Genomic DNA, 25,674 nt, shown 5'->3' on the forward strand with positions numbered 1-25,674 from the left:
AAGGCCAAGACCAGGGTGTGAAGCATTAGACTGCATCGGCTTGTGTCCCATAAAATTGTGGCATATCCAAGGTTTCCATTCCGTTGTGTTTGCTCCATCCCCGCCCCTCTTCCCTGAGCTCTGCCATGGTAAAGTGCACAGAGAAACTTCCATTGACTGTATACAGCAGGGTACCATTATGTGCACATTTCCTTCCAGTGACAAATGCTTATTTGGGGGTGGGCAGGCAGCCTTTTTGGAGTGGAAAATGGAGAGGCCACTTTAAAAGGAACCTATCAACTTGAGAAGGGTGACTCGGGTCACGTGGTGCAAGGGGCCTTTTTTGCGCCCGTGGATGATGTCGCCGCGATGTTCCAAGGAGGGATTGGCCAAAAGCCGGTCTCTGAGTGATGAGGCTGCGCTCTCCCGGGAGCAAGGCGGAAGCGTGGAGGACGCCGTGGGGTGGAGGCGGGACGGGCGAGCGGTGCGATGAGTGGTCTCGGCCGGCTCTTCGGGAGGGGTGAGTCCCAGCGCGACTGGCCTGCCGGGCGGTGCCGCGCGGCCGGAGGTGGGTGCGGAGGGAGGGGACCGCGCGGTCTCGGGCGCGCGGGGCGGCGGGAAACGGGCTACAGAGCCCGCCCCGCGCGGGGAAGGCGGAGGTACGCGGAGACCCGCTGCCCCAACATTCCCGGCTGACGGCGGTGTGAAGGGATCTGCGGTGCCAGGGCCCCCCGCCCCGCCCGGGAGCCGTGCCAGCGACCGCCCGCGGTCCCTCACTCCCTAAGGGAAGAGCTCGGGGTCGGGCAGGGAGCTGTAACTGGCTCCTCCTATACAGACGTGGGTAACAAGTCTCCGGCTGTCTTCATCCAGTCCTTTCCAAAACTTTGGATACTTATCCAAAGACCAGTTACTGTACTGGGCATTAAGGAGTCTGAGCTGAAGGAGCAAGACTCGTTTCTTGAAGCATATCTGATGGGGAAAGGCAGGCAAAACCAGGCATTTACTGTATGGTGTAGCAACTCCGTGGTTCCTGTAAAACCAAGTGAGTGCAGAAGCAGGCATGGGGGATGGTGATCCACAGAGATTCCCAGAAGGCTAGAAGTTTGTAGAAAATTGAGGTGTTCCAGGAAGAGTAACAGGTCCAAGACACAGGAGTAGGAGAGTATGGTATGTTCAGGGAAAAGAGTAGCCACCTGGCTGCAGTGTGTCCGATGAAGGGGAAAGCAGAGGACAGTGTGGATAGAGAGGTAAACAAAAGACAGATAAAAAGGACCTTGTATGTCTCACTAAAGGGTTTTGGATTTTATCTCAGAGGCAGTAGAGAGTATGGGAGGACTTTAAGCACACAAAGGACATCAGATTTTTATTTGACAAAATACTCTGTAAAGGTTTAGAAGATGAAGGGAAAAATTGAGATCAGATTTTTTTCCCTCTAGTCCCCCATACTTCATTTAGTTTAATCCTGTGGAGTCAGGATATTGGGCATCTCCTAAGACAGCAAGTGGAACAGTGATTATACAAAGTGACTGGAAATTACTTGAAAGGCAGCTTGGAATAGTGAAAAGAACACTCGCTTTGAAAGTCATACTGCCACATTTTTATTCCTGCCCAATCTCTTACTAGTTGTGATTTTGGACAAAAATAAAATTTGTTTTTTTGACATCTCTGAGGCTGTTTTCCCATTTGTAAAGTGAGGATAGTATATTCATGGTAGAGGGTCATCTAGGGATGAGCAGAAATCGTAAAGTGCCTCATGTAGTGCCTGGCACAGATCATGCACTCCCGGGTTGGTGGTACGAGCCTTTCCTTCACACACTGTGGGCCTGCTCCATTGGACTCCTCAGGGAAGAAGGAGAAGGGGCCAACCCCTGAAGAGGCAATACAGAAACTAAAGGAGACAGAGAAAATACTGATCAAGAAACAGGAGTTTCTGGAGCAGAAGATTCAACAGGAGCTACAAATAGCCAAGAAACATGGGACAAAGAATAAGAGAGGTAATGGGGGAAAGGAGTGGATGGGGAGGGGCCAGGAGGGAAGCAGGTGCCTCTGACTCAGATGTTCAGGGTCTGGGCTGGGTCAGCCGCCCTGCAGGCTTTGCGGAGGAAGAAAAGATTGGAACAGCAGCTGGCACAAACCGATGGGACGTTGTCTACCCTGGAATTTCAGCGTGAAGCCATTGAGAATGCCACCACCAATGCAGAAGTGCTTCGTACCATGGAGCTTGCTGCCCGAGGCATGAAGAAGGCCTACCAGGACATGTGGGTACAGGGGAGGGGAGGAAGGGGCTTAGGCACTGGGGAAAGTGGCTTGGTATTAAACCTTGAACCTTAAAGACACTCAGAATTTGAATTTACAGTATGTCAGGCTAGAAGCTTATGATGACTAGACCTCTGACTGCTTCTTTGCTTCCTGCAAGAAGATCCCTCTGCTGGCTAGGGCATCTAGAGAGGAAAGAAGGACCCTTAAATATCCTTCAGGGAAAAGAGTGTAACATAGCCTCCCCAATGTGGCCTTTTGCCATTTCTCAGCCCAGACTTGCTCTTTACAGTTTCCAAAGGTCTCTTCTACCTGGTAGCCATGGGCTCACCAGAGTCAAAGTCCGCAAAGGAGGAGGGGCTTTATCCGTGTGAGATGAGAGTGTCAGGGGTTGTTGCCTGATTTCTTGTTTTCAGGGACATTGACAAGGTAGATGAACTGATGGCTGACATCACGGAACAACAGGAGGTGGCCCAGCAGATCTCAGATGCCATATCTCGGCCTGTGGGCTTTGGAGATGATGTGGATGAGGTGATTAGGGGTGAGGGGTCAAGGAATCTTTGAGAAAGCCTTGGGACCAGTCAGAAAGAATGCCCGAGAGGTGCTTGGGGAATATTTGGGGGGAAACTCCAAAAGTGGTATGTTTTAAGAGGTAGAAATTTCCTTTCTTCAGGTTGAACAGTCTTATCTTTCCATACCCAGGATGAACTGTTGGAGGAGCTAGAGGAGCTGGAGCAGGAGGAATTAGCCCGAGAGTTGTTAAATATGGACGACAAGAAGGAAGAACCCTCAGTGGAACTGCCTAGTGTACCCTCTACCCGTCTGCCTGCAGAGCCAGGTACCTAGGGCTGTTCTGTTGTCTGGAGGACTTGAAGAGGGTAGGAGAGATACAGGGAAAGTCTTCCTCATCCATTCTGTCTCAAAGGAGCCAGACCATGAGGGCTGTACTACAGTTGTGCAGGTTTTTGACTGAAAAAGGTGTCTGGCTGACAGGAGAATGGAGACTGAAATCTGGCCTGTGCGCCACTCACCAAGTTATGCACCATGGTTTAGGGCTGGGAACACTGGGAAAAAGAGGCACCTTTTTCTGATTTGCACAAAGATGTTCTGGGGATAGCATCACATCTTTAAGTTCTCTGCTGGGGGTGAGGTTATTCAGCAGGCTCTGAGTGGTATTGCAGGGGATGACTGGAAGTTGCTGGGCCCTTACTCTGCGTGTCTTTGTCCCTACAGCTCCCAAAGCAGATGAAGATGAAGCACTAAAGCAGTTAACTGAGTGGGTATCATGATGAGTCTGGGCTTATCTTCTTAATGCTGTCTTCGTCGGTCCCTTTTCCTAAGTGCCAAGCGCTGAGCTAAAGGATATAGCTTTTTTAGGAGGTCCTGCTGACCCTGCCTGAGAAAGGGGTCTGTTGCCCACATCCCCTTCCCTGGCTCAACTCTGAAGGATCTTGGTGTGGGAAGAGCCCCTGGGCTCCCTTCTCTTTGACAGTAGTTACAGTGCTCTCATTCCCAATAAAATTGGGCAGATGGAACCCTAGTGTCTATACTGCCTTGTCTACTTGAACCTCTTCCTCTGGGCCTTTCAAGCAACAAATAATAATGGGTGGAATGAAGGGGGATTAGAAGGTAGAACAAATAGGCTTTCCCAATTTCTTAACCTACTATGTTCCAGGCAGGCACTGTTTCAAGTTGGTTTGTCCTGTAGGTGCCTAGTGCTAAGATTGAGAAAACTGCCATCTGTTAATGTATCTCAGAACCATGTGGCGTGCTCTGTGAGTCTTCCCTCCTCACTTCCTCAGTCATGTCTCTGCCAAAGCAGCCCTATGATTTACCACCCATTTTACTTTTGCAAACACATTTTTAAAGACAGAGAGAGAATATAGGGATGGAAGGGGCAAGTAGCTTTCCTTTATCCAGAACCTATAGTTTATAGCTTTACCACTAGAAGGCTTGGTTTGAACACTGCCACTCTGTGTCTGGGTAACCACTAGGGTGTAGATTGAACACTGCCACTCTGTGTCTGGGTAACCACTAGGGTGTAGATTGAACACTGCCACTCTGTGTCTGGGTAACCACTAGGGTGTAGATGGTGACACCCATGCCCAAGGTGTATTCACCAGCATTGTTTCAGGAGTAGTTAAAGTGACATTTGGAGAAGGGAGAAGGAGCCAAAGTACTTTTCATATCCTGATACCCATTTCTAAAAGAAAAAAATGCTGTCCTTTGGATTAGAATCAGAGGCAGAGCCATCGTCAAACCAGAACAACGAAGGCCTTTGCCCCACTGCTTGAACATTTGAAGAGCACAAATATATCTTAGGTGGCATGATAAAGCTTTCCCAAAATGAGTGTTAATCTGAACATCCCCTCCCCCATGAGACACATGAACCTGTAAGTGTTGACTTTCGGATGCCAAGATTACTGGCTACAGGATCTGGGAAGAAATACACCTCTTACCCACAGCAGTGTTCCCTGTAAGGTTCCCTTGAGGAAAGAATGTCCTTGCCCTTGTCTGATGAAACTAAATGAGAATTAGATTTATTTTTGGTATAAAAGATATTAGCTCCAGACCCTCCTGCTTTGCTCCTCTCTCCGCCCCCTCCCTCAGCCATTCTCAGGTCTTGATTTCCAAAGACTGGTGTCGAGTAGTGTTGGCAGGGGGCTGGCACATAGCCTCCAGCAGTCTGATCTCATGTGTGGGTTGCTCAGGCTGGAACTTGAGCACCCAGGGATCCTTGATGATGTCCAGGATGGTGGCACGCTTGGTGGCTTGGCATAACATCTGGAGAACCAGGTTCTAGGGCAGGGGAGAGAGAGATCTTGGCTGAGCTTGCCCGCCATTGTGCCACACAGACAATGAGTAGCTGGACCTAAGAAAGAAGGAGGATAGCCCTCACACCACTCTGGTGAAAGGGGGAATAGCCCTTATTTCATCCCGGAGAGCCAGGCTTCTGTACAATTAATACCCTGGAGGGGAAAAAGGAAAGAGTTCCTTGCAGTCCCTTGTATAATCCTCTGGCCTAAAGGGATAAAGACTAGAGCCAGCTAAGATTTGGAGCCCAGTGGTTGGTCCTTTAAGCCCTCCCCATTGTTAAAGGCAGGGACTATACTGTATGACGGCTCTGGTTTGGGAAAAGCCTTTCCCCAGGGTTGCACCCACATTTGTGAGGCCTAGATTAGGTATTCAGCCCTCCCTGTGGGTCATCCCTGAGGCCTCAGCCCTCCTGGGGAAGCCAGCACCTTGCACTCCTGGGAGATGGTGTAGTTAGATGGAAAAGTGACCTCCTTCTGAGTCTCTCTCAGTAGCTTCTTGAGATTGGTGTCATCAAAGGGCAGGCGGGCGACCACTAGGGTGTAGAGGATGACGCCCATACTCCAGGTGTCAGACAGGAAAGGATTGTAAGGCAAGCCTAGCAAGATCTCCGGGCAGGCATAAGCAAAACTGCCACAGTAGGTCTGGCTGAGGTGGGAAAAGCAGTTCATGTTGCGGTAAGAAGGACTATTACGCACAGGCTGGCTAGAAGGCACCATCTTGGCGAAGCCAAAGTCCGATATCTTCACGTTCTCCCCCTTGTCCAGCAACAGGTTCTCCAACTTTAAGTCCCTACCAGCAGCAGAAAGGCTGGGGGTCAGGCTGGGGAGAGGGCTTAGTATTAGACCGGGAGATGAAGGGCCAGGGGTCAAAGGATAGAGATGAGGCAAGTCAACATGGGAGAGAAATACCATTATGAGGGTATAGGTAGAAAGGAAGAAAAGCCCCAGAGTTGTGAGTAGAGTCCAAAGAGGAGAGGGAGACAAAGAATGGTCCCCAAGGACCACTGAGAGCTCACCATTGTATTTCACAAAGTGCTCTGCATAAGTGCGCACTTAGTAAATGTTCTCGAGCAGATGATTAAAATAGAGTGGATGAATGCACCTAGATACTGAGGAAGGGGGTCAAGGGAGGAAGAAAGAGGGCAGAAAATGGGAGATATGCATAAAACCCCCTTGAGAGCCCAAAGGCCCCGGGTCTGGGTGGCAGCGCCCTCACCGGTGCACGATGCCCTTGCTGTGCAGGTAGGCGATCCCCAGGGCCATCTGGGAGAACCACTTGCCAGCAAGGGGCTCAGAACAGGCCCCATAGCGCTGGATCCATTCCAGGACATCACCACCCTGAGCCAGCTCCAAAATGATGTACACTCGGGATGTGGTCTCAATGGCCTGATAGAAGTTGATGAGGTACTTGTGCCGCAGGACCTTCATTACCTGGCTCCGGAAGAAGGACCCATCAAACCAGGGAAGGGAGAACCCTAGCATTGCTCTCAGACCTCCCCTACTCTCCCACTCTACTTGCTTAGGACTTTGGGGACAGGATCAACCCATCTACCAGTGGCCTGTGAGCAAACCCTGTGTTAGTTATACTCACTCTTTAAAGTCCAGAAGTAAGTGGGTAGATGGGAAAGAAGTTAAATTTTGACATCAAGGAATTTTCCTAGCTACTCAGAGAAGGATTTAGTTCTGTTTCGGGCATTTTTGGTCCCACTCCTTCCTAGCCATACCTGTCCTGAGAGAAGCCTCAAGCGGCTTAGTACCAAACTCCAGTTCCCTGTTCCAGCCCCCTTTCTGACCTGTATTTCACGGGGCAGGAACTTGTTCAGATAGTCCTCAGAGGCCTTCTTCTTTGAGATGATCTTGACAGCCACCATGACCTTCTGTTTTGTGTAGTAAGCCTCATACACTGTCCCATAGGAGCCATTGCCAATGACCTTGCCCACCTCGTAACCATACTCCTCCATGACAGAGCGATAGGCAGAGTTTGGTGGTGCTTCCGAGGTGTCTCCCTTCCCCATGGCGTTGGACTTGCTGAGAACAGGGAGCTCTGCCAGTTGGAAGTCTTCTCTCTGCTCAGAGGCCAATATGTTAAGTCGTTGAGGGCTAAGGCACTGAAGTGAAATTAGTCTCCAAATGCTTGCCAATAGTCAAACAAGTCTGGGATGCTGGGCTCAGCTCTCCTCTAGGAACTTGGAGGGGGAAGGAAAGGAGAAGCAGCTCTTTTGTCTCCACTGGCTGTTGTTACTTCTTCTTCCTCCTGGTTACGGAACCCCCCGAAGACCCCACATTCTGCACACATCACAATCCACCTTCTAGACACCGTTAGCCACAAAGCTGGGGAATGAAGTGTGGTTTGGTACATACTCATTCCTCGAGGCACTATCTGCAATCTGGTGAGACTCCCCCAGTAGATCCGGTCTCTTCATTCATTCTTGTTTATTGAACACCTACTGTTGTACCAGGCAGTGTGCTGAGTACTGGGATGAAACAATCAATAAGGTCAATAGAAACCCCATGCTTCTAGAGTTTACAGTCCAGCATAAGAGACAGAACAGAGAGGTACAGAGAATTGCCAGATGTTATGGAAGCATGTTCTAAGGAATCTGATCTTGAAATGCATTCTTATCTTGGCTTCTATTACTCTGAAACATCTAGTTTTCATCCTTCTGGACCTTCCTCAGCCTCCACTGAAGGCTCATCATCCATCTATCCCTTAATCATATCCATAAGGGTTCAATCCCAGGTCTTTTCTCAGACCTTCACATCCTCTCTTAAGATCTCATCCTCTCTCAAGTCTTCAATTACCACATTTATATTCTCCATCTCTGTCCAGATAGCTCTAGAGTTTCAGATCCTGCATCCAGTTGCTCACTGGACATCATATGGACATGTCTCTCCTGGGCATCTTATACTCACCAAGTCTAAAACTAACTCCTATTTTCTTCCCCTTTCTGTAAATTCTATATTAGTTGCCCTCAATTTATTTAAACGTTCCCTCTACCTCGGACTCCAATTCCAATCTATCACCAAATTCTGGCTTGTCTACCTTCTAAGTATCTGCTTAATCATACATTCATGTTTCTCTAAGCTCACTGCCACTAACTTTGTTCAAGCCTCCATCATTTAACTGATTGCAAGCCTACTGCTTCCCTGTAGTCAGTTCACCCTGAAATCCAAGGGATAAATCTAATTTTATTACCATTTAAAACAATTCAACATCTCCCCACTTCCTCAGGATCAAGTCCAAATTCTTTGATTTGGTTTTAACATCTGATCCTGCCTACGTCTCTAATTTTATCTTTTATCACACATACAGTGCCCCAGCAAAACTGAATTGCTTTTCCTTTCGTTCGCTCTGACTGGTTTAGTCCCTCAGTTTTCCTGTCATACTCCTACTCATCCTTCAGGACTTAGCTTAGGTGCTGTTTCAAGGAAGACTTTTCTAAATGGTCATGCCCAAGTTAGGTGCTCCTCCCTCCTGGATACTCCCACAAGCCCCACTACTTTCTCTATTTTGGCACCTGACATAGTGTCTGTAATTGCTTTTCTTGGTTACATCACTCACCAGGCTATTAGGGGAGGTCAGCTGCCAGCAGAGGAGGGAGGGGGAGTCCAAGGTTTGAGAAGAACAGGTGAAGCATAGATAGGATTTAGAAAATGAGCGGGTTCACTGGGCAGCATTGTGAGGGCTCAACCGAGGTCAGAGAACACAGTTTATAATCACATACCATTATAGTGTTGGGATTCTTCTAGCACCCTGGTTATAGTGCTTGAATATTGATGGCTGAATTGACCCAAGATTAGAGTTTTGCCTGGCAGCAGCAGTGAATAACCAATAGGACAGAGGCATTAAGAACACAGGCAAGAAGGTGGTTGAAATGATGGAATGCAGAATCTAAGCTGCATAGATAAGAAGACAAGCTAGAAAGAAGTCAAAAATGGGAAGGAGTTTCAGGTTTTATTGGAAAAAAAAAAGACAAGTTTGGTGGGAATGACAGAGTGAGAAGGACAGGAGGTTGTAGTTAGAAATGGTTTGAATTTAAGTTTTTTTGTGGACAGAGGAAAATCCAAGAATCTGTATCCTTATTTGTATATGCCCATCCTCCATTCTCTGCCCCCAAACAACACAAAACTCCAAGGATAGATTACGCCATAGGCTACTGGAAAATTCCCATTTACTGACAGTTCAACTGCTGACAGAATGGTCCCAAAGTCTTAAATGTGGAAGCCGGATGTATATCGTCAATTAGCAGTTGCTCAGGGCATTGCTGAGGAGGCCCACTCAGTCCCACCCATCTTCTACTCACACAAGCTGATCCCTACTTGCAGATAGGTACCTTGGTGGCAACTCTACTCTCTCATGATGTATGGTGGAGGGGTGGAGGTAGTAATGTGAGGTTAATTCAGTTCTCTCAAGGAACATGTATTAAGTGGTCTAGTACATACAGAAACACTGCTAGGTCCTAAGATTATAAAGATGAATAAACTGCAGGAATTGCATTCAGCAAGTGAAGACAGACACACAAGAAGTAAGATAAAAGTATACTGAGATAAAGTGCTATAAACAAAACTCAGAAGGAAATATAAGGGATGGCTTTACAGAGGTGGCATTTACACAGTTCAAGAGAAGGCATTACAGCAGTCAGGTAAGTAGGGAATGGTAGACTGGGCAATCTAGGCAGAAGGAACAATATAAGGCTAGCAGGCTTAAAGGAACATAATATTCTGGGAACTTAAAGATTTCAACTTGACTACAGGATAGGGTACCAGAAGTTAATTAGGATCCTGATCTGAATGGCTTCATATACCAAGCTATTTTCCTTTATCCTATATATTTGTGGTTTTAAGTTTTGATGCGCCTCAAAATCAGAGCTTGTTAAAACAACAGTGATGCCCAGGCACCCCCACCCCTGAGATTCTGATCTGGTGGGACCCATGTATCTGTGTTTTTAATAAGCTTCTAGCTGAATCTGATGCACACCAAAGTTTGAAAACCACTGCTGCAGGCAACAGAAATCTTTTAAGATTATATATATACAAAAATCCTTCCAGCAGCAGTGTGGAAAATAGACCCAAGGGGGAAATGACCAGGAAACTAACAAGGTGGATGACATGGTAATTTAGGTAAAAGAGGTTGGGGTCTGAACCAAGGTAATGGTGGAGGGCAAGCACTTGGAAGAAATTGAGGAAATAAATGGATGGGGTGTTGATGACACTGGGGAGATGGTGAGAAAGAGGCCCAGATTGCTAGCTTCAAGAACCAGGTGGTTGTCAGTTGAAGATTATCACAAAGCCGCAGTAAGTTATTTTTCTAATTGCAAAATTCGTTGATTGCCTAAAAAACTCTTCACATCCCCTACTTATTGTAACCTTACTATGCAGAAGGAATGGGTCAGAAAGGGCAAGAATTATAGGAGTGGGCAAAGCGAAAGGCTTTTCAGACCAGAAGCCACCTGTGATTTCCCTGTACTTCATCCCTTGGTGTGAGAAAACCTAAGTCTCTCCTAACGTTGCTCCCACGTGGCCACAGAGAAGTCACTGCCTTGGAGTCTGATCTCCAGAGAAACTCTCCCTTGACAGCACGTTCCCTTTAAATTACCTTAGACAGACAAGGATACAAATTTTCAAAGTGGTCTGCAATATAAAATAAGTCCGCAATACATACACACCCAGATAAATAAGAACAAAAGTATTAGAGACGAATGGACAATTAACCTACAATTAACAATGATGCTGTCAGGCCGCCCAACTCACAGGGTAAACAAGTAGGGTGGCACCCTATCTCTCCGCGAGCCTCAGCGCCAGACCCGGCTCAGGCTGGCTTATCGTCGGGCACCAAACGCTGACAGTACGGACCGGAGGACTCCAGGCCAACCTCGTGAAGGAAGTGTTATTTATGTATACATCTTTGGGGCGTGGGCCATCCCTGACGAGTGAAAGAAGTGAGGTGGGACTGGGACTCAAGGAGCCCTGGAGGGCGCTGCGCCCTCACAGTCCTGGCAGGGCGCCTCTCAACGCCTAGTCCCCGCCCAGACGGGGGTCGCGAGCCGCCTCTCAGGGCTCGGCCTCAGCGGCCAGTGATGAGCCTCCTAAGTCTGGCTGGCAAAAGCTTCAGGGGCGTCCATTACGTGCGGGCCCAGTGGCCGCCTGCGCTCCGTCCACCCCGGCAGTCGCTGGGCTAGCGCTCCCGGCCTGGTCGCCAATTTTAACCCAAAAAGGCATCCGCATCCTCCTAGCCAAGCTTCGGGGAAACCGTCGGCAAAGGGGCGAGCGGCCACGGCGACGGAGGCGTGGTCCTCCCCAGGCTCCAGGACGCGAGCCTACCGCCGACGAGGGCGGAAGTGGTAAGACTGACGTGTCTTGGGCTGCTCTCCTGATCGCCGGGAGGGACCCGCCGCCGGGGACGGGCTGGCCGAGGCGTGCAGGGCCCCGGATCTGGGCCGGGCCTCCGGCGCTACAAAGCCTCATCCCGGAGCGCTCGGCTGAGCTGAGCGCGGTGACCCGCGTGGGGCTGCCCGCCGCGGCGATCAGGCTCAGCGGCGGGCAACCCCGTGGCGGTCGGGCGTCAGGTCCTCTCCAACTCGCCGCTGCCGCCCCGCTCTGGGGGAGAGCCTGACGAGAAGCCCAAGGGCAGCTACGGGGCTGCGGAGGCCACTGGCGCCGCCTCGGCCAGCCCTTCCCGCGCGGTGAGGACCCCGCAGCTGCGGCGCGGAGGGACCAGAGCGCCAGGCCGCGTGGCGTTGCCATGGGAACCGGCCCCGCGCGCCGTACAAGTGGGGTGGGCGGGCTGCGGGAGCAGGGAAACCCGGGGTTGAGAGGACGAGAGAAGGCAGAGGCGGAGCCCAATCTTCGAGAAAGACTCGGTGTGGTGTGGAGGTCGGGAGGTGGCTTCTTGAGGGAGGGTTGCAATGGCCAGTGGAAGGAAGTGGAGACAGTGGGCATAATTCGATGGACTTGTCCTGGGGTGTCATGAGTTGATTCCCAGTTTCCATAACCGCAGGACTCTCCCAAACAGGTCCCGCTGCCATAAAGATGACAGCCCTAGGGCACCCTCGAAGTTGGAGCTGCCTGTGGTTGCCAGTCCTGCTGCTGCTCTTGGGCACAGGCCGTGGGCCAGAGGTGGAAGGCGTGACACACTACAAGGCCGGCGACCCCGTAATTCTCTATGTCAACAAAGTGGGCCCGTACCATAACCCGCAGGAGACGTACCACTACTATCAGCTTCCAGTCTGCTGTCCCGAGAAAATACGTCACAAAAGCCTTAGCCTGGGTGAAGTGCTGGATGGGGATCGCATGGCCGAGTCTTTGTACGAGATCCGTTTTCGGGAGAATGTGGAGAAGCGAATTCTGTGCCACATGCAGCTCAGTTCTGCTCAGGTCAGCCTCTCTGCGTTGGCTGTCACCCAGCCCCTTCTCCAGCGGACTCGTAACAGTGCCTTACGTTTATGGTCTACAAAGCACTTTTCTGGAAGCAATCTGACTTGATTCAAATCCTGTGTGGCAGGCAGGATAGATGGTATTTAGGGTCAGTTGATGAGAAAACTGAGGGGCAGGACCTTGGAGGTGACTTTTTCCAGGACTGTATGAACAGTGAGTTGTTGGACGGATACAGCCAGGGCTCCTGACTCCAAACTTCTCTGTTAGTAATAAGATCTCAACTGGCATTCCTACATAATTCCATTTCCTTCCATAGTCAACTCTCAGCTGTTTAACTGGCTACCTTTCCTCACTATCTATTCTTCCCGTCAAGCTTTTTTCTTTAGCAGAACTATCTCAGAGCAGTTTCCCTTAACACCTTGCCTTTCTCCATTTCCTAGGCCTTAACTCTGTCAAGTCATATATATTTTTTGAGAACCCCCAATACACTGGAACAGGTATGAGATGACAGAGTCTAATCCAGTGGTCCTCAACTGGGACAGTTTTATTGTCCAAGGCACATTTGGCAATGCCTGGAGACATTTTGATTGTCACACTGAGGGGTATGCTAGTTTCTAGGGGAAGAGGCTAGGGATGCTGCATCCTGCAATATACAGGACAGCTCTCCACAACAAAGCATTATCTGGTCCAGAATGTCGACAGTGCTAAGGTTGAGAAACCTTTCTCTAACCCTATGCCTAGTGAGTCTTTGTCGATTGATTCCTGACTTACTCTTTATAGGTGGAGCAGCTGCGTCAGGCCATTGAGGAACTGTACTACTTTGAATTTGTGTTAGACGACTTGCCAATTCGTGGCTTTGTGGGCTACATGGAGGAGAGTGGCTTCCTACCACACAGCCACAAGATAGGACTCTGGACCCATTTGGACTTCCACCTGGAATTCCATGGAGATCGAATTATATTTGCCAATGTCTCCGTGCGGGATGTGAAGCCCCACAGTCTGGATGGCTTACGGCCTGACGAGTTCCTAGGCCTCACGCACACTTACAGCGTGCGCTGGTCAGAGACATCAGTGGAACGCCGGAGTGACAGGCGCCGGGGTGATGACGGTGGTTTCTTTCCCCGAACACTGGAAATCCACTGGTTGTCTATCATCAACTCCATGGTGCTTGTGTTTTTACTGGTGGGTTTTGTGGCTGTCATTCTCATGCGTGTGCTTCGTAATGACCTGGCTCGGTACAACTTGGATGAGGAGACGACTCCTGGAGGTTCTGGTGATGATTTTGACCAGGGTGACAATGGCTGGAAAATTATCCATACAGATGTCTTCCGCTTCCCTCCCTACCGTGGTCTGCTCTGTGCTGTGCTTGGTGTGGGTGCCCAGTTCCTGGCCCTTGGCACTGGTGAGGTGATAAGAATTAACCAGGGCTTTCTCCCAAGGGGTAGAAAAGCAGGGGGCTTGTTCAGAAAGCCCTGCAGATCTTCCTTCTAGCTACGGTGAGGGGCAGACCTGAGGGAAGGGGTGGCTCTAGGGAGGATGTGTATATTCCATTACGGGTTTCTGGACCACAGAGTCAGGGAAAGCTTTGCTGGAGGCGGAGAAAGGGAGCCGATTCCTGTGAGATTGCTAGAAGAGGGATAGACAATACCTAACCCGGGCTTTCCACTCCCACCTTGTAGGCATTATTGTCATGGCGCTGCTGGGCATGTTCAACGTGCACCGCCACGGGGCCATTAACTCGGCAGCCATCTTGCTGTATGCCCTGACCTGCTGCATCTCTGGCTACGTCTCCAGCCACTTCTACCGGCAGATTGGAGGCGAGCGTTGGGTGTGGAACATCATTCTCACCACCAGTCTCTTCTCTGGTGAGGACCTCCCTTTCCCTGGTAGGCCAGCCCATACTCAGAAACTCTGAACACATCATGGAACTTGAGCTAGAGACAGAGTAAGGCTTTAAGGGAATGAAGATAGGCGAGACAATAAGAAAATTGTCAAAAAGACAAAAGTGTATTTCTTTTTGAATGGTTAAACATTATTAAGCCCTTAAAATGCCCTAGACATTGTGCTAAGCACTCTCCATGCCTTCATCTCAACAAATCCTCACAATAACTGTACAAAGTAGGTAATATTGTCCCCATTTCTCAGATGAGGAATTTCAGGCGGGTCAAATTACTTGCCCAAGATTACACTGCTATATTCCCAACCACTAAGCTAACTCCCTTGAATCTTTGAATTTTCTTTTTGACCTCCCCTTTTTTTTACAGGGCACCCCACTGCAGTCTTCCAAACCAGCTCACCCTTTCAAAGGCAGTAATCATCTGCATTCTGAATCTTTCTTTTTCCCAATCCTGTGCCTGAGCTATAGCCCATTGTGTTTATAATGAACCAGGGCTTTCAAAAACCAGGACTTAATCCCAAGTATTTTTTCACGCTAGGAATTAGTGATACCATGGCAGGACAGGCTCCTGGAAGCAGGTGGACTTCGTGTCACTCTCAGATTAGTATTTAACAGCTATCTTGGTCCTTATTAATGACACTGGGTAGGGGAGGGGTGTTGGTAGGACAAGGAACAAACAGTGGGACATAAAAAGGTGGAGGCAAGGGCAGCCAACTGTGTAGACTTCCAGGAGTCAGGTCTGCCATTAGAGTAGCAGACTGCCTCACCCCATCCCCTGTAGGTCCAGCCTGAGTGAGTGTTTCCCAGGATGTAGCTCCTGTACTGACCCTCCCTCCGGGGGCCCATCCCTGCAGTGCCTTTCTTCCTGACATGGAGTGTGGTAAATTCGGTACACTGGGCCAACGGTTCCACGCAAGCTTTGCCAGCCACCACCATCCTGCTGCTTCTGACAGTTTGGCTGCTGGTGGGCTTTCCCCTCACTGTCATCGGAGGCATCTTCGGGAAGAACAACGCTAGTTCCTTTGATGCACCTTGTCGTACCAAGAACATCGCCCGCGAGATCCCGCCCCAGCCCTGGTACAAGTCTACTCTCATCCACATGACTGTCGGAGGCTTCTTGCCATTCAGGTATCCTTCCTTTATTCTGTGGCTATCACTCTCGGGTTCTTAACCTTGACTTCTCCTTTCCCCACTCACCTCATAACCTTGCCCAACTTCAGTGTTAATCCCTGGTTCATCTGTACCATTAAGAGTTTGTGACATGGTTCCATCTGTTCGCAAGCAAGACTTAGCCTGAATCACTTGAGATATGTGAGTGTCTCATTTTTAAAACTCTCCAGAGACGCTTCTCCCTTCACCATCTTTTCTAACTTTAGTGTGTACAGGCATTAGGTGGGGCTTAGCCCATTTTTCATTTTAGTACTCACTCAATTTGCCAAGTACCTCTTTATGCCAGGCACATTATATGGTGGGAAATAAGACAGACAAGAACCGTGCTCTCAATCTATCAGGGAAGATGTTCTTGAAATGAGAGAGCTAATCAAAGGCAAAAGGGTACCCAGAAAGCCAGGAAATCAGGCGCAGGGAGTAGAGTGAACCCACTCTCCACAGTGACCCAGCAGCATGGCAGGGGGTTGGGGCTGGATCTTGACCCTCCCACTGTGTGCCAGCAGTGCATAGCCCTCTAATGCCACATGTTGTCTTTTCTCTCCACAGTGCCATCTCTGTAGAGCTATACTACATCTTTGCCACAGTATGGGGTCGGGAGCAGTATACGTTATATGGCATCCTCTTCTTTGTCTTCGCCATCCTGCTGAGCGTGGGGGCTTGCATATCCATTGCGCTCACCTACTTCCAGTTGTCTGGCGAGGATTACCGCTGGTGGTGGCGATCTGTGCTGAGTGTTGGCTCCACAGGGCTCTTCATCTTCCTCTACTCAGTGTTCTACTATGCCCGGCGCTCCAACATGTCAGGGCCAGTACAGACAGTAGAGTTCTTTGGCTACTCCTTACTCACTGGTTACGTCTTCTTCCTCATGCTGGGCACCATCTCCTTTTTTTCTTCCCTAAAGTTCATCCGTTACATCTATGTTAACCTCAAGATGGACTGAGTTCTGGGTGGCAGAACTGCTCTTCTCTCCTGAGCCCTTTCTTCACACCCCATTTGATATTTTCTACCAGCTTCTCTTCTGACCGGGTGACTGAACTATGTGATGACATTGTTGCCTTCCCCTTTGCCCTTTGGGCCTTCTTCCCCCAGAGAGGGCCTGGATATTATACATCTCTATTATATAAGGAGTATATATTTGAACTTTTTAAGTTGCCTTTAGTTTTGGTCCTGATTTTTCTTTTTACGAGTATCAAAATAAAATTTATAAAGAAAATGGATCCTGTAGTTGGAGGGTTTGGTCTGGATATAGGAGCTCGAACCCTGTCCCCCGGAAAGCCAGTGAATCCAGAAGCCCTAGCTCTCTCCTGCGGGGCCGGGGAACTCTTCCCTGGGAGAACCTCCCTTGCCAGCGCCGTCGCCGCGGCTCAGCCCGCCCCCAGCCTGACGTAAGCGGTGGAGGCGGAGCTCTCTGTGGGAAGTGAGCGGAGTCACCCCGGCGACGGGAGGGGCGCGAGGCCACGCCCTTTCCTCCGGAAGTGGGTGTCAGCGCCTCCACGTGCTGTCCCTCCCCCCTCCCAGCCCGGTGGCGGTGGCTCAGCTGCTGCCATGGAGCCCGCCGGCCTGGAGCAGGTCCTACGGGAACTGCTGCTGCCGGACACCGAGCGCATCCGCCGGGTACGGGGCAGGTGGGGCCGGGCCAGGGAGGGCGGGAGGTTGACGAAAGGCCCCAACTCTGACCTCCACCATCTCCCTAGGCCACCGAGCAGCTCCAGATCGCTCTCCGAGACTCCGCCGCCCTGCCCGCGCTCTGCGACCTGCTGGCCTCCGCGGCCGACCCACAGGTGAGGCCCCTGCCCCGCCCCCTCCCACTGAACTTCCCATAGTACGCCACTGATCAGGTCCCCGGTACCCGAACTCTGCGGCCCACTCTGCAGCTTCCTGCCTGGACCCTCACACTCTTGCATCCTCGTCCTAGATCCGCCAGTTCGCAGCAGTGCTGACCCGCAGAAGACTGAGCAGCCGGTGGCGGCGGCTGGCAGCGGAACAGCGGGAGAGGTGGGCTGGGCCTAGGGCGGGGCGGGGAGGGGCGGGGCCGGGCTGAGTCTGCTCTTGGGCAAGCTGGGTACCAAACACACCGCCACCTGTGTTCCAGCCTCAAGTCCCTGGTCCTGGCGGCCCTGCAGAAAGAGACAGAGTAAGTGCCTGCCAGCCTCCTTTCTGGATCCTTACCCCAGGCTGAGACCTCTTTGGGTTTCTGCCTTCTCTTTCACTTCCACACTGGGGATTGGGGTCAGGGACTTTGGTTCTAGACCAAGGGTGAGACGAGGTCTCTAAGGCTGTGATGAAGAGTCACAGCCCAGATTTAGTCTTTGAGAATGGGCTGTGATAACCTGCCAAACCGGGAGTCAGAAGAATGGGACTGAGCCACCCGCAGAGCTGCTGGGCTCCCTCCAACCTGCTGTCTCCTATGCACCAATTCGGCAAAAACCCTGTGCCTGCACCCACCTCCTGGAGGTTTCTTTCCTGGCTTGCCCGCAGAGGCTGGGTTGGTGTGTGCAGGGGAGGATAATGAAGGGTGATGGGAAAGGATTTCCTGTTTGCAGGCACTCTGTGAGCCTCAGCCTGGCCCAACTCACAGCCACCATTTTTCGAAAGGAAGGCCTGGAGGCCTGGCCTCAGCTCATGCAGCTTCTTCAGCACAGTACCCACAGCCCCCACCTCCCTGAGAGAGAGGTACTGTCACATAGTTGGTGGGAAGGAGGGACTGAGATGCTAGATAAACCAGGTTAACTTTTCCCTCTCATCTTCTACTCCTGGACAGATGGGACTTTTGCTGCTGAGTGTGGTGGTGACCTCCCAGCCTGAGGCCTTCCGACCCCACCACCGGGAGCTGCTGCGGCTTCTGAATGAGACCCTTGGCGAGGTGGGCTCTCCCAGCCTGCTCTTCTACTCCTTGCGCACCCTGACCACCATGGCCCCCTATCTTGGCACCGAGGACATGGTAAGAAGGGGGACTTCACCTTCCCCACCTCCCCGCAAGGAGCCTTCGGGATCTCATCTTTTGTAGACTGTAGAGCTGTTTTAAATCCTTTTCCTGCGTTTTGTCTTACTGCTGAGAGGGGAGACTGGGTGGTTGAACCTCGCTGGCATACCTGGGCCCCTTCTCAGAGTCTGGGCTGTGAGAAACCCACCAGCTTCTGGGGCCCGAGGTTCAGCTGTATCAAAGTTTCTGTGATTCAGCTCCTCCCATGTTCTCCAGCCCCTCGCACGGATATTGGTGCCTAAACTCATCGTGGCTGTGCAGACTCTGATCCCCGTAGATGAGGTAAGGCCAGGTGGGCAGGAACTCTGTTGGAAGGAGAGTGGGAGGGATGCTGCATCCATCCTGGTCCTCTGAAGAAAAGCAGTGCCACCTTACAACTCGTCTTTCTGTCAGGCAAAGGCCTGTGAGGCTTTGGAGGTCCTGGATGAACTGCTAGAGTCAGAGGTGCCCATCATCACCCCTCACCTTTCTGAGGTCCTCACATTCTGCCTGCAGGTGAGACTAGCATGGGCACAGCCCCTACTATTTGCTCTGCTGGGAGCTTTCCTTGCACATCTCTGATTCCTGTTAGTCTTTGGGTAGGTGGCTGGAAACGTGGCCCTGGGCGATGCAGTGCGTGTGCGTGTTCTCTCCTGCCTTACTTTCTTGATCAAAGTCAAGAGCAAGGTGAGTGTCTTCTAACCTATATCACCCTACCCCCATCTCTACCTTCACTCTCACCCCTGGGGCTTATTGTCCATCTCAGAGTATCCAAAGCATCATACTTCAGCCTCCAGCCTGGCTTCATCCAGCTCCTGGCTGGGAAGATGGGAATCTCCTTGTGGTCTGGAAGGCTGGAATTTTTAGTGCCCATCTTGAAAACAGATCCTCAGGGACACTGTTCTGCCCTCCCTCTTAAGGCCTTATTGAAGAATCGTCTGCTGCCACCCTTGCTACAGACCCTTTTCCCCATTATGGCTGCTGAGCCTGCTCTGGGCCAGCTGGACCCCGAGGACCAGGATTTGGAAGAGGAAGAGCTGGAGATCGGGCTGGTGGGGGAGACTCCCAAGCACTTTGCTGTTCAGGTGGGATGTGGGAGAGGGCCAGCAAGTGGGCCTTGGGTGGCTGTGGGAGACAGGGGAGGCAGAGAGGGAGTCCAGCAAAGTCTCTTTGTCCCTTGTCAGGTCGTGGACATGCTGGCACTCCACCTGCCCCCTGAGAAGCTTTGTCCTCAGCTGGTAAGTGTAGCTCTGTCGTTCTGGCACCCCCACACCCAGGCCTGTCTCGTCTCCTGAGACTGAAAGTGTTTGGGCCCTAGTCGATGTGAAAGGCCTCTTGCCCCAGGAATGGAGGCTTAGGAGAGAACTGTGTGCTCCCCAGATGCCCATGCTGGAGGAGTCCTTGAGGAGTGAGAGCCCGTACCAGCGCAAGGCTGGGCTCCTGGTGCTGGCTGTGCTGTCCGATGGGGCTGGCGACCATATCCGGCAGAGGTGCCCATTCCCCCAACCTGGGGTGAGGGAGTGCCACGGGGAGGAGGCCCACCCATCCCAGGCATCCTTGGTTTATGCTTTTTGTTCTAGACTATTAATAGCTCTCGTCCTCTCTCAAAAGTGCCCTGGTTTAGAAGAGAAGCCAGATGGCCACCCCTCCTATGGGAGCCAAAGAATGGCACCCACTACCTGGCAACAGAGGAAACCTTGGTTTTCCCAGGGGAAATGAGGAGCATGGACCAGCCTAGAGCTCTTGGGCCCTGTCTCCTCACACTGAATTCTTTTGTCCTACCCCCATCTAGGCTGCTGTCCCCACTGCTGCAGATCGTGTGCAAAGGCCTGGAGGACCCGTCAGAAGTTGTGCGCAACGCTGCACTGTTTGCCCTGGGCCAGTTTTCAGAGAACCTGCAGGTGAGCCAGCCAGAACTGGGGCAGGCACCACCTGAGTACCCTGCCCATCTCAGGAACCAAGCTTCCCCACAGCTTTTGTCTCCTCTCCACACATCCCCGCTGCCATCAGCATGCAAGTGTGTGCCCTTTGGGTGAGCCTGGCTTAGTCTCCTCTTCTTCCTCCAGCCCCATATCAGCAGCTATTCAGGGGAGGTGATGCCACTGCTCCTCACCTACTTGAAGTCGGTGCCACCCGGGCATACACACCACCTAGCCAAGGCCTGCTATGCCCTGGAGAATTTCGTGGAGAACCTAGGTAATGCTGGCAGTGGGGAGCCTGGGGGTGGGGGCGGGTACTGCAACTTGACCTTAGGGAACAGGATGTACAACTCCCCAGAGTGCTGTCTGTGGTGGGGAGAAGCTGTGCTGGGGGTGACAAGAGGTCAGTCTGGAGAGCAGTAGGCACCCAGAAGGTAAGAGACTTGGTTGATTGTGAGAGGAGCATTCTTCCCCATAGGGCCCAAGGTGCAGCCCTACCTTCCGACACTTATGGAGTGTGTGCTGCAGCCTCTCAGGAACCCCAGCAAGCCCCGGGCCAAGGAGCTGGCTGTGAGCGCCCTGGGAGCCATTGGTGAGGAGGAGGAGTCAAGGGCAGGGGTTCTGTAGGGCAGGAGGTGGGGGCAGAGTTTCACCCTGCAACTCTGGTTCTCGTCCTTCATCCTGCAGCCACGGCCGCCCAGGCCTCTCTGCTGCCCTACTTCCCTGCCATCATGGAGCACCTGCGGGAATTTCTGCTGACAGGCCATGAGGACGTTCGGCCTGTGCAGATCCAGAGCCTGGGTGAGTGAGGGACTCCAGTGGGGTTCCCAGCCCTGGGGAAGGGACAGTGCCCACCTGGTGTTCACAGAGGTGACATTCCCCCCCACACACAGGGCAGCACAGGTATCTTCTCAGTGAAGAGGGCATTCTCCATGCCTACCCTGAGGAGTGGATGGAATGAGTTCCCTCCACCTGTCACTTTTGGTACTCCAGGTCTTGGCCCTGCCCTGCCTCAGCCTGATCCCATTTTTCAGTGTTAACCGACCTCTTACCCCTACAGAGACGTTGGGGGTGCTGACTCGAGCAGTGGGGGAGCCCATGAGGCCCCTGGCTGAGGAATGCTGCCAGTTGGGGCTGGGCCTGTGTGACCAGGTAGACGACCCTGATTTGCGGCGCTGCACGTGAGTGACCCCTCACCCCCGCCCCCATTCCTGCTCCACTTGCCATCCACTGGATCCATAGCCCCCACCCCAGACCCAGTCCTCTGGTTTGGGACCATAGCCAGGTTTCCCAGGGTTCCCCCATTCTGTCTGGCTACAGCAGGCAAGACTATAGCCTTCACTTGCCTCCTCCAGGTACAGCCTGTTTGCAGCCTTATCGGGGCTGATGGGTGAGGGCCTGGCCCCCTACCTGCCACAGATGACCACGCTTATGCTTTCATCGTTGCGATCCACTGAGGGCATTGTGGTGAGAGGGGTGGGGGTGGTAGTGTAGTGCGGGACGGGGAAGGGCCATTCCTAGGATGGGACTTGTCTCCTGGACCCAGCAGAGCCAAAGTCCCTGCTGTGCCTGCTCTTTATAGCCTCAGTACGATGGAAGCAGCTCCTTCCTTCTGTTTGACAACGAGAGTGAAGGCGAGGAGGAAGAGGAACTCATGGATGAAGATGTGGAAGAGGAGGATGACTCAGAGATTTCAGGGTGTGAAGGGTAGCTGTTTTGGTCAGAGGAATCCAGACTTTGATTCTGGATGAGGCCCCAGTGCCAGATCTGCTCCAGCAGGTGCCTGACCACGACTGCCTTTTTACTCCCAGATACAGCGTGGAGAACGCCTTCTTCGATGAGAAGGAGGACACCTGTGCTGCCCTAGGGGAGCTCTCTGTGAATACCAGGTGAGCAGAGCCCCTTCCCTAGCACGGGAGCCCCACCCAGGAGCCTGTTTTCCATGCCTGTGTGTCTGTCCACAGTGTGGCCTTCCTTCCCTACATTGAGAGTGTCTTTGAAGAAGTATTCAAACTGCTGGAGGTGAGCGGGCCACTGGGCAGGAGTCCACAGGCTGGGGGCCCTGGGTTTGCCCTGCGCACAGCAGGCACATCCACCATCTCCTTCATCCTGCAGTGTCCGCACCCGAGTGTGCGGAAGGCAGCCCACGAGGCCCTGGGTCAGTTCTGCTGTGCCCTGCACAAAGTCGGTCAAAGCTGCCCCTCAGAGCCCAACACTGCGGGTGAGCAGGGGAGGCGAGGCCCAGCTGAGGGCTCTGGAGGCAGTGGGTGGGGAGGCGTGATGGGGCAGTATGGGCGGGGGCTTCAGCCAATAGTGTCTCCAGCTCTGCAGGCTGCCCTGGCCCGGGTGGTGCCGTCCTACCTGCAGGCGGTGAACAGGGAGCGGGAGTCCCAGGTGGTGATGGCCGTGCTGGAGGCCCTGACGGGTGTGCTGCGCAGCTGCGGGGCCCTTGTGCTGCAGCCCCCTGGGCGCCTGGCTGAGCTCTGCAGTATGCTCAAGGCTGTGCTGCAGAGGAAGGTGAGCAGAACAGGGGCTGCAAGGGAGAGGAGGAACCCCACCACAATGGGGACAGTGAGAGGCTGCAGATCCAGCTCTCTCCACTCCCCTACCCCCACGGGAAGGAGGAGGTGCAAGAGAGCCTGGCTTGGGCTGAGCTGAGCCACCTGTTCCCACAGATCACCTGTCAGGATGCTGACGAGGAGGATGATGATGATCAGGTGAGAACTCTGGTGAAAACTGGGGACCAGTAGCCTGGATAGTCTTCCAGGGTGGGGGTGGACAGCACAGTAGAACTTTGCCTTGGGGCAGCTGGGGCCACTGAAAGAGATCAGTTAACAGCTGAGAATGACATAACCCTGACCCCACTGCCAGTGGGAATCCAGTGAAAGAAAGCAGTGTACACCGGGCTTCTGGGGAAGGTTGCCTAGAGGTAGGATCCTGGGGTGGGGGTGGAGTGATGGGTGAGAGCAGGGTGGCCAGGAGAAGAAGGAGGGCTGTGAAAAAACCCAGCCTGGGAACAGCCGGTCTTGGGAGCCCACCATGGCACAGTGTGGTAGGGAGGTGTGCAGTCAGAAGCTGGGCCCAAGCTCCAGCCCCCTGACCTGACTTCACAGGCCGAATATGATGCCATGTTGCTGGAGCATGCTGGAGAAACCATCCCCGCCTTGGCAGCTGCAGCCGGGGGAGACACCTTTGCCCCCTTCTTCGCCGCTTTCTTGCCGTTGTTGCTATGCAAGACAGTGAGTGTTCTGTCCTGTGGCTCGCAGCCCCATTCTGCCCATGTGCCCTCTGCCCTCACCCACAACCCTGCCCCAAACCCAAGTTGGTCCCAGTTCCTGGCTGATTTGTATTCTTCACTGCCCACCTTCCTCTCCCACCAGAAACAGGGCTGCACGGTGGCAGAGAAGTCCTTTGCAGTGGGGACGCTGGCAGAATCCATTCAGGGTCTAGGTGCTGCCTCAGCCCAGTTTGTCTCCCGGCTGCTGCCAGTGCTGCTGAGCGCCACCCGGGAGGCAGACCCCGAGGTGCGAAGCAACGCCATCTTTGGGCTGGGTGTGCTGGCAGAGCATGGGGGCCGCCCTGCCCAGGAGTATCCTCAGCTTGCAGGTGGTGGGCATGGGGTGGGGGAGTGCCACTGGGGCTCAGAGATGGCGTGGTCTGCCTTTGGGTGCTCATCCCTTGACTGTGACCCAGACACTTCCCCAAGCTGCTGGGGCTCCTGTTGCCCCTCCTGGCACGGGAGCGCCATGATCGTGTTCGTGACAACATCTGTGGGGCCCTTGCCCGCCTGCTGATGGCCAGCCCTACCAGGAAACCAGAGCCCCAGGTGAGGGACAGGGCATCAGGCAGGGCCTGGTTACTGAGGAGGGCAGCGGAGTGGCAGGGCAGATGGGCTGAGGCATCTGTGTGTCCAGGTGCTGGCTGCCCTGCTGCACGCTCTGCCACTCAGGGAGGACTTGGAGGAGTGGGTCACCATAGGGCACCTCTTCCGCTTCCTGTATCAGAGCAGCCCTGACCAGGTAAGCCATGCTGGGAGAGGCAGCTTCCAGTTTGTGATAGGCAAAGCTGGTGGCAGCCGTATCTGATGCAGAGTAACAATTGCTGTCATCAGACACTCCACATTCAGCTATTTTCTCATTTGTCAGTCACCTGCAAGGATTGGCAGCCAGGCCCATGATGGAAGAGGAGGGGCTGCTCCTCTCCCTAACCGTTTCTACCATCTGGTCTATGCCAGAAGTTGCACTTCCCTAGCTGATTTCCTAGAGCAGGGCTTTTTCAAACTATGCTTCCTGGAGTTCTGGGTCATTCCAGGCCACCCCACTGTACATTTCAATCAGAGAAGCTGTTTTTGAATGAGATTTTGCCCATACCAAGGGGCTAGGTTTGGACTCATGTTCCCCTGTCCATCCACCTTTTGTCTTACACCTTTAGAGACTATTTTGAAGCTACTGGTGTTAGTGCTTTTTTTGGTTTTGAGACCATGACTTCAATCATATTTGGTCACACATCACTTATCCCCCATGCCCTTCAAGAAAAATGTATCACCACCATGTTTCATTGGTCCTTCTCATGTTTCAGTTGTCTTGAGTGCCTGTGAATCAGTGTCAGGCTCAAGAAACCCTGGTAGGAGACTCCACCTCTCCTTGGTGTTCACCCACCCAGCCCCACTTGGGTGATCCCACCTCCCTCGCCATAGTCCTGCAGGCCAGCAGTGTGACTGCCTGAGTCTGCCCTTTACCTACAGGTTGTAGATGTGGCTCCTGAACTCTTGCGTATCTGCAGCCTCGTTCTGGCTGACGACAAGATCCCACCAGGTGAAGGGGCAGTCATGGGTGGGTGCAGGGAGCAGGGTTCAGAGGGGTAGCAAGGCGGCAGGAGCCCAGTGCTCCCCTGGGACCTCTCTCTTTGCACTCTCCACCCAGATACCAAGGCCGCACTGCTACTGCTCCTGACCTTCCTAGCTAAACGGCATGCTGACAACTTCCAAACGGCCTTGGGCTTGCTGCCTGGTGACAAGGCTCAAGAACTCCAGGCCATGCTGGGCCTCACCTAGACTGTGGGCTGTGGCCAAGCTAGGGAGAGCAGAGCTGGCCCAGGCCTCAAGACCACCTCTCAGCCCAGCTCCAGCTGGCACCTTACCAAAGATTCTGGGCCTCGTATCCGTTTGGAGACATCTCTGCTTGCTGCCTTAAAGGGCTATGGATCTATGGGGCTGGATCTGTTCTGCTGTGGGACAACACACATGGAGTCTTGACATCTACTGTAATAAAGGCAGTTTGTTTTCTGCTTTAACAGTAGCTC

General features: G+C 52.6%; 4 protein-coding genes across 14 annotated transcripts; 3 read left to right on the forward strand and 1 right to left on the reverse strand.

Annotated features, from left to right (window-relative positions):
- Positions 1–178: 178 nt before the first annotated feature.
- On the forward strand, positions 179–3,802 carry CHMP4A (charged multivesicular body protein 4A). 2 transcript variants are annotated; one of them, XM_077127135.1, is made up of 6 exons: positions 179–547; positions 1,824–1,973; positions 2,060–2,237; positions 2,652–2,766; positions 2,938–3,073; positions 3,469–3,802. In XM_077127135.1, the coding sequence occupies exons 1-6, from the start codon at positions 469–471 to the stop codon at positions 3,522–3,524; spliced, it is 714 nt and encodes a 237-aa protein (XP_076983250.1). In that variant the 5' UTR covers positions 179–468; the 3' UTR covers positions 3,525–3,802. The 2 variants fall into 2 exon arrangements, with proteins under 2 accessions (XP_076983250.1, XP_076983249.1); XM_077127134.1 differs by having other exon boundaries at positions 179–499.
- A 951-nt stretch (positions 3,803–4,753) lies between these two features.
- On the reverse strand, positions 4,754–7,610 carry TSSK4 (testis specific serine kinase 4). 5 transcript variants are annotated; one of them, XM_077127127.1, is made up of 4 exons: positions 6,845–7,610; positions 6,268–6,482; positions 5,478–5,841; positions 4,754–5,107 (listed from the first exon to the last, which is right to left on the reverse strand). In XM_077127127.1, exons 1-4 carry the CDS (start codon positions 7,064–7,066, stop codon positions 4,943–4,945), a joined length of 966 nt encoding a protein of 321 aa, XP_076983242.1. In that variant the 5' UTR covers positions 7,067–7,610; the 3' UTR covers positions 4,754–4,942. The 5 variants fall into 5 exon arrangements, with proteins under 5 accessions (XP_076983242.1, XP_076983240.1, XP_076983241.1 ...); XM_077127125.1 differs by having other exon boundaries at positions 5,478–5,871; positions 6,845–7,609; XM_077127126.1 differs by having other exon boundaries at positions 4,754–5,034; positions 6,845–7,576.
- On the forward strand, positions 7,395–16,709 carry TM9SF1 (transmembrane 9 superfamily member 1). Of its 4 annotated transcripts, none has more exons than XM_077127103.1 (6): positions 7,395–7,441; positions 12,064–12,425; positions 13,206–13,827; positions 14,105–14,290; positions 15,177–15,450; positions 16,039–16,709. In XM_077127103.1, the coding sequence occupies exons 2-6, from the start codon at positions 12,081–12,083 to the stop codon at positions 16,430–16,432; spliced, it is 1,821 nt and encodes a 606-aa protein (XP_076983218.1). In that variant the 5' UTR covers positions 7,395–7,441; positions 12,064–12,080; the 3' UTR covers positions 16,433–16,709. The 4 variants fall into 4 exon arrangements, with proteins under 4 accessions (XP_076983218.1, XP_076983220.1, XP_076983219.1 ...); XM_077127105.1 differs by lacking the exon at positions 7,395–7,441 and adding an exon at positions 10,842–11,392; XM_077127104.1 differs by lacking the exon at positions 7,395–7,441 and adding an exon at positions 11,495–11,734.
- Positions 16,710–16,973: 264 nt separating this feature from the next.
- IPO4 (importin 4) lies at positions 16,974–25,665 on the forward strand. Of its 3 annotated transcripts, XM_077127096.1 has the most exons (30): positions 16,974–17,106; positions 17,187–17,273; positions 17,408–17,487; positions 17,585–17,626; positions 18,036–18,165; positions 18,254–18,433; positions 18,692–18,757; positions 18,869–18,970; positions 19,058–19,141; positions 19,375–19,539; positions 19,639–19,692; positions 19,835–19,944; positions 20,247–20,355; positions 20,521–20,650; positions 20,852–20,965; positions 21,061–21,174; positions 21,434–21,554; positions 21,729–21,840; positions 21,956–22,071; positions 22,185–22,262; positions 22,338–22,395; positions 22,489–22,594; positions 22,697–22,890; positions 23,049–23,090; positions 23,487–23,612; positions 23,754–23,962; positions 24,067–24,199; positions 24,288–24,392; positions 25,118–25,187; positions 25,296–25,665. In XM_077127096.1, the coding sequence occupies exons 1-30, from the start codon at positions 17,038–17,040 to the stop codon at positions 25,424–25,426; spliced, it is 3,237 nt and encodes a 1,078-aa protein (XP_076983211.1). In that variant the 5' UTR covers positions 16,974–17,037; the 3' UTR covers positions 25,427–25,665. The 3 variants fall into 3 exon arrangements, with proteins under 3 accessions (XP_076983211.1, XP_076983214.1, XP_076983213.1); XM_077127099.1 differs by lacking the exon at positions 24,288–24,392; XM_077127098.1 differs by lacking the exon at positions 17,585–17,626.
- The last annotated feature ends 9 nt before the right edge of the window (positions 25,666–25,674 follow it).

The sequence above is a fragment of the Tamandua tetradactyla genome, chromosome 14 (genome assembly GCF_023851605.1).
Source record: "Tamandua tetradactyla isolate mTamTet1 chromosome 14, mTamTet1.pri, whole genome shotgun sequence".
NCBI classification, from domain to species: Eukaryota; Metazoa; Chordata; class Mammalia; order Pilosa; family Myrmecophagidae; genus Tamandua; species Tamandua tetradactyla.

Excerpts from the sequence above, each read along its gene's own strand:
- IPO4 (XM_077127096.1), top strand. The coding sequence starts at position 17,038 with ATGGAGCCCGCCGGCCTGGAGCAGGTCCTACGGGAACTGCTGCTGCCG. Across the intron at positions 17,627-18,035 it reads GCCCTGCAGAAAGAGACAGA|GCACTCTGTGAGCCTCAGCC; the intron begins GTAAGTGCCTGC and ends TCCTGTTTGCAG. Across the intron at positions 22,072-22,184 it reads GATGACTCAGAGATTTCAGG|ATACAGCGTGGAGAACGCCT; the intron begins GTGTGAAGGGTA and ends TTTTACTCCCAG.
- CHMP4A (XM_077127135.1), top strand. The coding sequence starts at position 469 with ATGAGTGGTCTCGGCCGGCTCTTCGGGAGGGGTGAGTCCCAGCGCGAC. Across the intron at positions 2,238-2,651 it reads AAGAAGGCCTACCAGGACAT|GGACATTGACAAGGTAGATG; the intron begins GTGGGTACAGGG and ends TCTTGTTTTCAG. Across the intron at positions 2,767-2,937 it reads TTGGAGATGATGTGGATGAG|GATGAACTGTTGGAGGAGCT; the intron begins GTGATTAGGGGT and ends TTCCATACCCAG.
- TM9SF1 (XM_077127102.1), top strand. The coding sequence starts at position 11,794 with ATGGGAACCGGCCCCGCGCGCCGTACAAGTGGGGTGGGCGGGCTGCGG. Across the intron at positions 11,912-12,063 it reads CAATCTTCGAGAAAGACTCG|GTCCCGCTGCCATAAAGATG; the intron begins GTGTGGTGTGGA and ends TCTCCCAAACAG. Across the intron at positions 13,828-14,104 it reads GTTCCTGGCCCTTGGCACTG|GCATTATTGTCATGGCGCTG; the intron begins GTGAGGTGATAA and ends CCCACCTTGTAG.
- TSSK4 (XM_077127124.1), bottom strand. The coding sequence starts at position 7,066 with ATGGGGAAGGGAGACACCTCGGAAGCACCACCAAACTCTGCCTATCGC. Across the intron at positions 6,483-6,844 it reads TCCTGCCCCGTGAAATACAG|GTAATGAAGGTCCTGCGGCA; the intron begins GTCAGAAAGGGG and ends TTCCGGAGCCAG. Across the intron at positions 5,035-5,477 it reads CCATCTCCCAGGAGTGCAAG|AACCTGGTTCTCCAGATGTT; the intron begins GTGCTGGCTTCC and ends CCCCTGCCCTAG.